Source organism: Lathamus discolor, chromosome 7 (assembly GCF_037157495.1).
Source record: "Lathamus discolor isolate bLatDis1 chromosome 7, bLatDis1.hap1, whole genome shotgun sequence".
Lineage (NCBI taxonomy): Eukaryota > Metazoa > Chordata > Aves > Psittaciformes > Psittacidae > Lathamus > Lathamus discolor.
The window spans coordinates 14,849,035-14,861,361 of NC_088890.1; the positions used below are offsets into that span (position 1 = coordinate 14,849,035).

At 45.5% G+C, this 12,327-nt stretch overlaps 1 protein-coding gene across 1 annotated transcript; it reads right to left on the reverse strand.

Moving 5' to 3' along the window:
- Positions 1–1,654: 1,654 nt before the first annotated feature.
- Positions 1,655–11,572, reverse strand: ARL6IP5 (ADP ribosylation factor like GTPase 6 interacting protein 5). Its single transcript, XM_065687449.1, has 3 exons — positions 11,202–11,572; positions 3,708–3,925; positions 1,655–3,403 (listed from the first exon to the last, which is right to left on the reverse strand). The coding sequence occupies exons 1-3, from the start codon at positions 11,375–11,377 to the stop codon at positions 3,231–3,233; spliced, it is 567 nt and encodes a 188-aa protein (XP_065543521.1). The 5' UTR covers positions 11,378–11,572; the 3' UTR covers positions 1,655–3,230.
- Positions 11,573–12,327: the final 755 nt, after the last annotated feature.

Consider the following 12,327-nt stretch of genomic DNA (forward strand, 5'->3'; position numbering starts at 1 on the left):
TGGCATGAGGATGAGCCTCACCTGTCTTTGCCGGGGATGCAAGAAACTCCTCATTCCTCTTAGTACAGAGTGTGAATAGCATGTCTCACCCCTAGCAGGGCTGGATGAGTTGGGGTGAAACCTTCATGTACACAACTTGGTTTCTTCCTTAATGCTTTCGTGATTTGTTTTTTCTCCCCTTTTTCAATCACTTTTTTTTTTGCTGCAAGCCTTGTTTGTAAAGCAGCTACAGGTAAGTCAGGTCACACATACACAAGAGACCAGATGCTTTGGGAGTTTTTGTTTGTTTTTCTAAAGCTAAAAGGCACAGGGAAAGAACAAAGCCTTTCCCTTTGCTAACATGCAGCTCCCCTGCATTCCTGTGGCTGAAACACTTGCTAAAAGGCACAGCTTTGCGGGATTTCCTTCAGGTGAGTTTCTCCTGGCTCCTGCCTGTAACTCTCAGCAATCCCAGTCCCACCCTGCTTCCCCTTCCCAAGTTATTGTACTAGTCCTGTCCTACCAGCACTATCCGGAACCGTTTTGAGTCCAGGGTAATTCAAGTTTTCATTTATCCTTGTCCTTTCTGCAGCTATCACCTGGTGTCTTGCAACTCTCCCTCTTCCCAGCTTGTAAAGGTCCTGAGCTGTTTCTGTCTGCAACTGTAATGCCCCAGACTTGGGAAACCTGCCTGATGTATTGCCTAAGACATAGCTGGTGGTTTTAAAATATCACATAAGGGGAAGGGGAGAGCTATTTCTGCACGGCAGAGACATAAAAAAGTAACATTTTCACTGGGCCCATTTCCTCCAGCCCTCTCTTGTTGTGAAGTATAAAAGTAGGAAAGGGAAGGAACTTGGTACTTCTAACCATGGAGCACAGCAGCAAATGACAAGCGCAAAAAGCAGCTCTGCCAGAAAGCACTTTGAGCATGCAGCTCTCCATACAGGCTTCAAGGGCAGGCTGAGACTCCAGCAGCTGGGACAGGGAAGTACAAGGGAAAATATAACAGTGCTTCACAGTCTTCAATTCAAGCTGCCAGGTCCAGACGACTGCTACACCCAGGAGCAGCCGAAGCAGCCATGCTGCAGAAGCTGACACATATTACCAGGGTGCAGACAGGAAGCCCTGCTCTGATCCATGTTCTCCCACTGAGCAGCTTCTTGAGTGATCACAGGAGGAGGGAGGCAGCCAGATACGGAGATCACACTGTTAGTCTGACTGCAGCAGAACTGGTGCACAGTTAGTCTGACTGCAGCAAAACAACTATCCTTGTACTGCTTGTGGCACAGCTCCCAGTAATCCTAGAAGCAGAAATCCCTCTCAGGTAATTAAAAGCAATATAAAATCCCAGTTAATTAAAGTAGAGTTGTGTAAGAGACTGAAACAGCAAGAACAAATGTCTGAAGTACTCCACCTCTGTCAAGCAGCCTGCATAAGGATGCAAGCACAAAGCCGTAACATTCCTGCAGCTCAGATACCTTGTGCCTCAACGAAGTTAATACAGATACAGGTTACTCAAAACCAGCAGCTTTAACCACAAGCACAGGCTTGAAGCACAAGTTGCAGGGTGACAGATCTCCCACAACCACTCAGTGAAGTTCCACCAGTCATGGCAACAGATTCAAGCTCAAGCTTCCACCCACTTTTCCCAACCTGAAATAAACACACTCAGTAATCACCATTAGAATTTATTTTTCTTCATAACTGTGTAGTTTTTAAAATTCTACAGTAATGATGAAGTCAGGCTACTACGTTCTTGAAGTGTGGAAACAGTTTGCAAATAACAAAGACCATGCGCTACAAGTGAGGAATAGGCCATTGACTCTTCAGCTGGAATATACAGACATGTTCAATAAATACTGATCACTTTAACACTTAAATGGAATGACACGTTCAGATTTCTGCACAGTTCACTATGAAAACAGCATGGTAAGTTACAGAAAAGCTTCAACTTTAAGGATCCTGGTTTTCTTTGTTAAATTAATGACTCTGATTGATAGAAAAGAGAAATGCAAGATCATTTGAAATGAAGTGTCACCTGGACAACTTTCCCTCCCCATTGTTGGTAAGCTCCTGTTATCAAGATAATTTCCAGAGCTGGCAGTTAAGTTAAAATACATAAAAGAATCCCCCCCCACCACCACCATTTTCAGTAGTTGTTACAGGCAAATATATTCATGAATTTGGAATGGGTTTTCAAAAACCGTTATCTTGACATTTATTGCTTTTACTTGTAAACCTGAAATCCAGTTTATTCCTTTGAAGAGTGTCGGAAGTACAGAGTCAGTGAGATGCATGTTTTACTTGTATCTTTGCATTCTGGTTAAGAAGAAAGAAAAAGACCCACACTCGAGAACACACATACACCTCCATCTACAGAATAGCCTATACAGACTAAAGCAGAACAAGGTAAGTCCTAAAGTAGCAGTATTTCAAAACATCAGTAGGGTAGAAACCCAGCTCATCCAACAAATCTGAAGGCTTTTTTCCCCTCCCATGCCTGGCCATAGTTTAGCTGGTATGTCAGGTGGTTTGGCTTCCTGCACAGAAGAGCAGCTTCTATAGATCCAGATTTCGGAGAGATAAGAGATGTGTTTTACTGGAACTGTCCGAGGCACAGTGCCATGAATATTCTTCATGCTTAGATCTATTTAGGTTGTTTCCCAGCTGCTAAAGGAGGAATGTGAGCTGAGGGCAGGAATCCATTCTCGCTACAAGTACTTCATGGTTTTACCACCAGTTCAGCTAGCAACGTGGTCTCAATACAGACCACTCAAGTGAGGGATATGGAGAATGCAAGAGACCTACTTGTGACACTCCAGCTCACTTTGAGCATTGCCAACTTGAAGTTGCTACCCAGCAAAAACTGCCTAAACTGCCAACTTGTAGATCTGAGGTGAAAAGGGTGTTACTTTTAATAGACAAATTTGCTACAAGACAGTTGGAGAGACTGCATTCCATAGGTTTCCATCTCTTCTTCTTCTACTCTCCAGAAGAAGAGACAAGCAAATGTTTTTAAGTTAGTATGTATTTGTGTAAACACCAGAACATTTTGCTATACAATAGAAAAAGACTGCTGCTTTTATGTTCTTAGAGGAGCCCTGAAGACACTGGAATACCTGTATCCTGCAATTATTAATCTGTACCACGTGCATTTCCTGTTTTGTACACAAACTGAAAGCAAGCTTGAACAATAGTAAATAGCAACTACACTCCTGCAACAGGTAAAAATGCCACGCTGCAGCTGCTTACTCCTTTGCTTTAGATATGTAGTCAGCCAGTTTGTTGATACTATCCTCTTGCTGTTCTAGAGCATCCAGTATGATGCCCATTGGGGTCTTCTTCAAGCCTATTCCTTCCATCTTGTTCTCCAGCTTGTTCTTTATGTTCCGAAGCCTCAGGGAAGCATGGACAAACATCACTGCATGACAGAAACACTTATTAATAATTAATGCCCAAGGAATGCATAGGTCTTGCAGCACTCCAGCACCATGACAGCACTGCAAGAAGAGGAAGTCTCAGTGACCACTTAAATAACTGCAGGCACCCACTTAATAATGACATTAAAGATGGCTTGTGCTGTTTTGCATCCCTTCCTGCCCAAGTTTGTTTTGAGGTCATTTAAGCACGGGTAGTGAAGGCAACAACCAATTTAAACTCTGCAGACTTAACTGAGAAAGCCCAAGTCACATCCCCTTAGGCCCCTAGAGCAGAAAAATACTTACAGAGGAGAGGAAGCGTGATCCCAAACATGAACACCATGACATCTCCCAGGTAGGAGATCAAGAAGTAGCTAGACAGCATAATGACCACTACAAATGAAGTTGGGTACTGCTTCTTCAGCTTGCGGAGGATGTCCTTGTTGTGCGATACCCACACAAACCCCATGAACACCAGCACCACCACAGTACCACCAATGAGCATATTCAGGGGACTCAGAAATCTGGAGAGGAGAAATAAGAAAACAGACGCGTTTCATTTCAGAGCCTTCCTGACCTGTGTCCCTATAGCAAACATCTAGCTTGCTGGTAACCTGTTACTAGGGAGGTAGAGCATTAGGAGCTCAGTTGTTGCTGTCAAGACCTTTATAAGCATCTAACTTTTAGGCAGAAGCCAAATAAAGCAACAAGTGCAACTGATCAAGCAACCCTTAGCAGTGAATTTAGAAGTTTAGATTACATTTGTCTTTATGTTCTCATCCTGAGCATAGCTGAGGACAATGAGAGTTTCTGCAGCACCTCACTGACAGCAGCAATCACCACCAGGACCCCTCCTACCTGTGCAATCAATACATTCATTTGATATCAGACCCAGCAAATCCCAAGAGCAGATGGAGCGAACAATCAGCTTCCCAAGGGATTGCTCTGCCTACACATGACTAAAATCAGGCTCAGCCCAGACCTTCAGATGAACTAGCTTTTCAGATTATCTCATCTGGGTTTGCACAATGGGAAAAGTAGGGGAACACTGAGTAAAAAAAAAAAAAGTTACTTTACCATTTCTTATTTCTGAATAAGCCTTTTTGCTTTACACCCAAACAAAATGAATTTGTGAACCTGCAGAAGGAGCTTACCACTGTCAGCACAACAGATGTAGCCCTGTCCCAAGCAAGCATGCCTAAGAGTCAGAAGGAACTGGAGTACGGGTCAAAAGTGGAGCCAGGCCTGGCAAGAGAGTCATTGCTGAGGTTTGTGTTCTATTATAGTTACCAAGCAAACCAAGCCACCAAGTGGATCAGCTCTGGACTATAAACAGCAAGTCCTTTTTTTGGGCCAGGGCAAGAACATCACCTGCTCAAACCACTTCCCAAGTATTCAGAGCTTGTTGAGAGTCAAGCTTTCAGCAATGACTTTGCTTAGCTTGTTTCTGTACTCACATAAAGTCCAGGCTCTATTGCATTTACTTATACTGTAATAAGTGATGTGATTTCATGTGCATTCTGATTTATTTGCTTATACTTGCATAGATTTAATTACACAGCAGCTGAGGGCTCTGAGCTTCTACAACTATGACAGTAGCATAACACTGCCCTGCTAAAGCCAGATGTAGTCAAGATCTCCTCTTGTAGACTTCACTGTTCCAAAGCTAACAGGCACAGTGACTCACCACTCCACCCCACTGCTGAGGAGCATGCTTTGGTTTGTGGTCTGTGCTTCATATCCGGCACCAGCAAAAGAAATCTGCTGTTAGACTGGTATGCCAACACCCTACCTGCAGCACCAGAGAGCATTCTCCTAGAGAAGGAAGAACCCCAAAGCACTATTGCAGAGGACAGAGTGGCTCTTGATTCTTTACGTCAGTTGTGCCAACAGCAGACAGGACAACTGCATAGAAAGAGATTAAAATTCAGACTAGTTCCCCACCTGCTTCTGCTACTCATGCTGAAAAGCCAACAGGGCTTTTTGGAAGTGGTGACAGGGCAGACTTGCTTGTTGCATCTGAGTCACTCCCTGCAGCCAGCCAGATTATATTTAGCTCTGAATTGTCAATCTAAATTTTCCAGGCTGGAAAAAGTGAACAGCATTGCTCTGGAAGGAAATCGGTTTCATCTGTGCTCCTCTGCAGCAGAAGGAGGGTGACTCATGACTGGACCACACTAGCACCTGGCCTATATAAGCAGTACAGGACATATGAGATTCTTAAGGCAGAGCTCACCTCCACATCACTGCTATCTTGGAGCAGAAATGGCCAAACTTGCCCAGGCAACTCACAACCAATTCTTTGTTTCCAAAAATCTGTGCAAAAGATAACCCTGGAAGCAATAAAGGAATAGGCAGAACTCCCCTCTACAATTCTCCTCTGTCTGTTAAATACTCTCAAAGCTTTATTTTTCCTACTCTCATTACAACTTCAGAAACTGGTGGTGAAGAGTAATTCCTCTGTATTTATAAGGAAGAGACCAAAGACTTCTCTGTTCTATGCTTCTTTCTGGCATTACACAGGTTCTGGATAACTGACTGGGATACGAAGAAAAACAACCCAACGACCAAACAAAAACCCAGCACACATTCGAAAGATCCCACTTTCCTGGGGAAAGTTATTTGAATTACATGTTTTCTGAAGTGGGCTGCATTCCAGCGGGTACAAGGAAACAGTGAACATAAGTATCAAATGAAGTTATTCAGAGCCACATGAAAGCAGATGGGGATAGCAGTTGCCACTAAAAACTGGTATTCAAGTTATCAGCCATGTGTCCACAGACTTCAATACTGTTGATTAAGGTACTGGATAGGGTGTCATATGCCAGGCTCCCCTTTACTGCTTGACTCGCCCACAGCGTAACTTGCAGCACTAAGATTCTCATAGAAATTCATATATAGAAACTTCTCCAGCAATGGCATTTTTTGGGAAGGCAGACTTCCATTATACAGTTTTGCTCAGCTCTGTTGGCACACTGCTCTCAATAACACAACAGCTGATGAAAAACAAGGAAAAAACATGGACACATTGTTTTAGAACACCAGTGTCTGGGGAAAAAGAGCTGTACAGCAGCCTAGAAGTCACCTTATAGCTGAACCACCAAACTGCTATTGGCCTTACTTATGTAGAGATCAGAATACAATATACCAAATTTATGCTCAGGCAAGAAGGCTGGAAGGCTTTCAAAGCTGCAGAGACAAGGTAAGTGACCAGCCATAATGTATGTTACAAGATACCTTCTAAATATAATTCCCCTTAGGAGGGATTTGAGACCTCTCAAAACCTTAAAAATGCAATGCACGGCACTATTAGCATGGCAATGGTGTGGTAACTCGAGTTTACATTGCTCGGATGACTTAGGGGTAGAAGAACTCTTTTGGGGTTGGAGAAGAAAACCACTAGCTTTCATGACTCTGAAAGGACTCAGTATGACAGGACTAAGTAGTATTTGGGGTGCTAACAGCCCATAGCATCTTGGCTGGATTATCTCCTTCATTGCTTTCTGTATTAGACAGGTTACAACCCTGGTAGGATGCTGTGACCTCCAGTACAGCTGGGACGAACTGGCAAGGAAAAGCTGTCACCTAGGGTCAGTTCCAGCAATGCTGCAGGGCAACCTGCAACTGCACTCCTGCTGCCCTTCAGAGATCAGGTTCCCTTCCACATCTGCTTTGATAAGAAGCAAAGAGATGGGGAAAACAGATAAAAGAAACATCCTGCCTGGCTGCAGGGACACAGGCCTTGTCCTGTGCCAAGTAGCAACATAGGATACTGTGTTTGGGAAGTAGGAGCAGAAAACAGCAGAGATGCTAGCACCTGGGGGTGCAGTTGGATGGGAATAAGTACTGACAGCTACCTCTGGCGAGTAAAACAGATTAAGATGAGATACCTTTTTTTACTGGATTCATATTTCTGTATTCTGCCCTTACATGTATCACCAGATGGGTTAAATTTGGTAGGTGCAGGAAAGCCCAAAGAAGCCCTGCTTTCAGTGACTTGTCACATTGCCTCTTTTTGTCAGGTAATTTCATATCTGCACACCTGTGCACAGCCTTAGAGCAGAAAAGGTGGCAAATTATTTGAAGAATATATGGCTATAGCATAGGGGGGAAAAAAAGAGCTAGGCAAGACACGGCCTTCATGCAAGACAAGAAGCTTCCTACAGCATGAGCCCAGAAATAGGACAGGCCACATAAAAAGCAAAAGCAAGCTAGCTCCATCCTTAAATCATCTCCATTTGAGATGACTGTCTCTGGGTGACTATTCAGTGGCTGCTGCCACATCTGTTTCTCTTGCATGTGACCAGGCAAGTCTGAACAAAAGCCCTGAACAGAAGACTTGCAGTCATTGAGAACATCATCTTTTTACACAGAGCAGCACATTTAGGCCGTTATACCAAACAAGCATTAAAATTCACTTTTAGAAGACCTTTTTCTCCACCATGTTCTGAGCAGAGGGCAGGCTGGACTACTTAAATGCTTCCTTCCTCATTTGTATTCATTTAAATAGCTTTAAAGATAATGTTCTGCCTCCTCTCTCTTCAAACTTTAGCTTCACTGCAGTTATATAACTGTAACTAGAGGAAGCACTAAAACTATATACGGCACATTGTCCCAGGTGATGGCCCTCAGCATCCACAGATATAGCAATGCTTCTGTACTTACTGTTGCTCACTTGCATTGCTTTGAGGAGCCAGATTCCTTCTTGTAGAATTCCCAGACCTTCATGAAGTTATGTACTAATATAATTAGACAATGTATGTTTTAAAGCAATGTGTTTTGCTCACTCATTCTTAATCTTTCATCATGCATTAGAGAAACTGAGCATGTTGCTGCTCTGGGGTCTTTGTTTTGGCAAGGGAATTGCTACAAGCACATCAGCTGAGGTAGTGGTCTGGGGAAGGAGAAAAGAAGAGACACTCATTGCTAGGGGTTTGTGCAGATGGACAGGTGTTTTAGAGAAGTGGAAAGGTAAGAGCCATCAAACCTCAGGCTGTGCAGAAGACATGCCAGAAGAGAACGAAGAATTTCTTAGATGCAGCACTCTGAAGTCCACCTTTTAATACTGTCAGATTTAGAAACTAATTTTTAGCAACTACATGGCAACAAAAGCCTGGAAGAAATGCCATCAATTTAAGTAGTTAAGTTTGAACCACAAGACAGAGCTGGCTTGTTGGAGTAGGTGAAAGCACAGACAAATTCCACTTATTAATCAAAGTGATTGTTTGAGGGGAGCTGCAAACTGCTGTGGGAGGCACTCATTTTAATAAGTATCTGTACAGCACACAATGACAGGGCCCTGGCTCACTGTGCAGCTGGGAGAAGGGCAGAATTTGACTTAGTAAAGATCTTGGGTTGTATCAGCAGTCTATTGCAAAAGAATTGGGGAAGGGGAAGAGGGAATAGCATGCTAGTTAAGATTCATTCCTGAAGGAATATGGAGGATGGGGTGGGTGGAAGAGACAAGGCAGCTACCACCAGCCTGTGTTAGCACTAACTAACTAACTTTCTTGTTCACTGATTTATTTTTTACCTAGTCCTGTAGGCTGAAAGTAAAACCTACATTATTGCAAAGCACAGAACATCATTTACATGTAACAGGAGCTAACAGAGAAGGTGGATGGAAGGAGAAAGGCAGGCAAATGATACAGCAGAGACCATTACAATTCCACTCACTCGTGGTAAGGTTATTCCATACCATGTAGAGAGACAATAAAAAGCTGGAGAGGTGAACTTTGTTGTAATAGAGGCAGTAAACTGAAGCTGTGGCAATAAACACTGTACTTCCAGTATTAAGAACACTCTAGGCTATGATTTCCACGTCAGCTAGCACCACCACAGCTACCAAGTATTACAATAGCTGGAAATACCATCTCTGTGTTACAAGTCTGTGTATATAATTAGACGGTTTAAAAACAGGCACAGTTGGTCACAGGGTAAGTTTAGTTCTGATCACAGGAAGACCACTCTATCAGCAGTTTCAATAATCCTGCTGTTAGGCCTATGTACAGCCCTGGAGTTCCTAAAAAGCCATGATTCATCCTTGATCACTCAGGGATTCCTACCTATTGCAGAATGAAGTGCAAGACAGCAACTTAGTCATCAATTTAAATGTATTGTGAAAACTTTCTTTACCTTTCTCCGAAAGGCAAGTGAAAAATCTAATTCAAAACAGGATAGTTTCTCTCTATTGAAATGTTATCCTGTTTCCTTTAGAGTTATTCTCCCACCCTTTCTTACTTCAGTGTTATAAGAATTGAATTCATCACATAAGAAAGGCTCCAAGACAAAAATCCCACTGCAGGTTTTCCTCATCTGCAAGTTTTCAGTTCAGAGGGTTACCTCTCAATATTAAGATATTAGAATTGCAGTTCTGATAGTCTCCATCTCCTGTGGCTCGCTTCCTCCTCCATCTCCCAATCCAGGAAAATAGTGGGAAAATATGTGGAGATATATTACCCTTGATCTGAAGAGATCGGAGTTTATAAGGAGGAATTTAGGAAACTGAATAAAAGCCGCTGCCATCGCTGTTTTCCAAGCAGAGATACCAAAACCGTTTACATTCTTTCCCCCACCTTGGGAAGAAGAGCTGTCCCCCTACTTTCCAAGGCCACTGTGATTTATCTACTACTCATTGAGAGCTGGCTGCAGCATCATGCTGCTAAACAACTGTAGATGAACACACTCTTTTGGACCAAGGTGTTATAAGAACAGCAAGACTGTGGAAATCTCATTTTTATTAGCCTGTTCTGTCAGGCTCAGGTTTCCTGAAGAGAACAGGGAAATAACCTTAGAATCATCCTTTGAGTCAAAGCCTATGTGACTTTTCTTCACGTATTGCTTTAGGGTCTTTGGTGAGAAAGCTCTTAAGCAGACATGCAGCAGAAGCTGATGATTAAGCTTTTAATATGGCAACTGTAATACTTCACTCTTAACAACAAACAATGCACAAATGCAAATGCTTAAATTGGAGAGTTGCCCAGCCATTAGGCCAGAGTGGTTTTGGCTGTAGTGCATCTTATCTTACCCTGCAGAGGCTTAAACTTCTTCCCCTAAATCCATTCTTTTTCTCTTTGCTAAGCAGTCTGCATCTTGTTAGGGCTCCTGAAGCTGCTGACCCAGTATCTAAGTTGATGAATATTCTCTGTGTTGCAGGGAGCTTTAGCCTGTGATTCATGAAAGGCTGAGAAGGCTTCTTTTTCTTCTTGATTCATACAGTAGCTGAGGTTTGCATAGTGGCATGGGCTTTCTTCTTAATTTTGTTGGGGTATGTTGCTCTCAGCTTGAGCAGCCACACTGGACAGATTTAGTGAGGAAGCACAGATCACTGCGCAGGATGCAGCTCAGTTTTGCAGACAGCAGCAGCATCCGCACGCAAACCCATTGCTACTTTCTGCCAGCGACAAGCTGGGGGTGCCTGGAAGCCCGTTCCCGTGAGTAAAGGGAATGATGAGCAGTCCATGGAAGAGGGGAAAAAAGAGAGAGTCCTCCGACCCACCAATAAATAAGTCCTAAACCCTCCTCCTAACCCAACAGGCTCCATTTCCACAAAAGAGACTATAACCAAGGCCTATAATCAGAGGCTTAAGGAGCGGCGGAGAAAGGCAGCTCTCCATACCCCAGCATCCCACCCGGCAGCGCAGCGCGCAGGGCCCAGCCCTCTCCCGTGTCACCGGGCCGAGACGCAGCGCCACCCGCCCGGGAAATGCGGCGTCCCCCCACGGAACGGGGCCTCCCCGGCCCGGCCCGGCCCCTCGCCACCCGCCGCTGCCGGAGGGAGACCCGAGCTCACGCACTGACCCCACGATGGAGACGACGGCGGCGGCCACCATCAGGTAGTTGGTCTGATAGTAGAGCAGGTTGCTGACCACCCGGTTGTTCCATTTCGAGATGTCCTTGAAGTCGGGCCGGGCGAAGCGGTCCGAGCCGGGGAAGAAGTCGTCCCAGGCCCGCAGCGGCGCCACCTGCACCTCCATGGCTGCCGGCACGCCCCGCCGCGCAGGCCTGAGAGCACAGCGGCACCGCCCCGGCGCGGCCTCGGCCCTTCCTCTGCTCGCCGCGGGGAGCGAACGTCGCGGAAATCGCGCAGGAGCGAGCGGCAGCGCAAGCGAGAGGCGTGTGTAGCGCTGCCGGCCCAGGAGGGGCAGCAGCTGCCGGCAGCGGCCGCTGTGTGGTCATGGGATCGCGGCAGCGTTTGTGCTGGGAGGGACCTTGCCGCTCATCCAGTTTCCACCCACCTTCCGCCAGGGCAGGCTGCTCCAAGCCGCTGTGTCCAACCTGGCCTCGAACACTGCCAGGGATGGGGCAGCCACAGCTTCTCTGGGCACCCTGTGCCAGCGTCTCAGCACCCTCACGGGGAAGATTTGTTTTTTCTAACGTACGATCTAAACCTCCTGTCAGTTTCAAGCCATTCCTACTTGTCCCTCCCTACATGTCCTTGTCAAAAGCAGCTCTCCAGCTTTTTTGTCGGCCCCTTTAGGCACTGGAAGCTGCTCTAAGGCCTCCCCAGAGCACTCTCTTCTCCAGGCTGAAGCCCAGCTCCCTTAGCCTGTGCTCTCTCACCATAGCAGAGGTGCTTCAGCCCTCGAAGCATCTCCATGACCTCTTCTGGACTCACCCCAACATCAGAAAACCATGACGTACATTTAACATTCAGTGACAGATCCAGTTCACATCCTCTGCTGGGGGCCGAGCATGGAGGAAGGGGCCATGGGATGGCTTCCCCAGCCAAGGAGGCACTGGGGGGATGACAAGCCATCACAGGGTGGTCCTGTGATGGGATGATTGGGCCCTAAACCCTCTGGCTTTGAAGAGGAGGGTCATTGCCAGCAGCCACAGTGGCTTGAACCCCATCAGTCCATGTAGAACAGTCGCTCCTTCAGTGCTTTCACCCTCCACCGGCCCATCTGCCTCCCACCAGCACTCG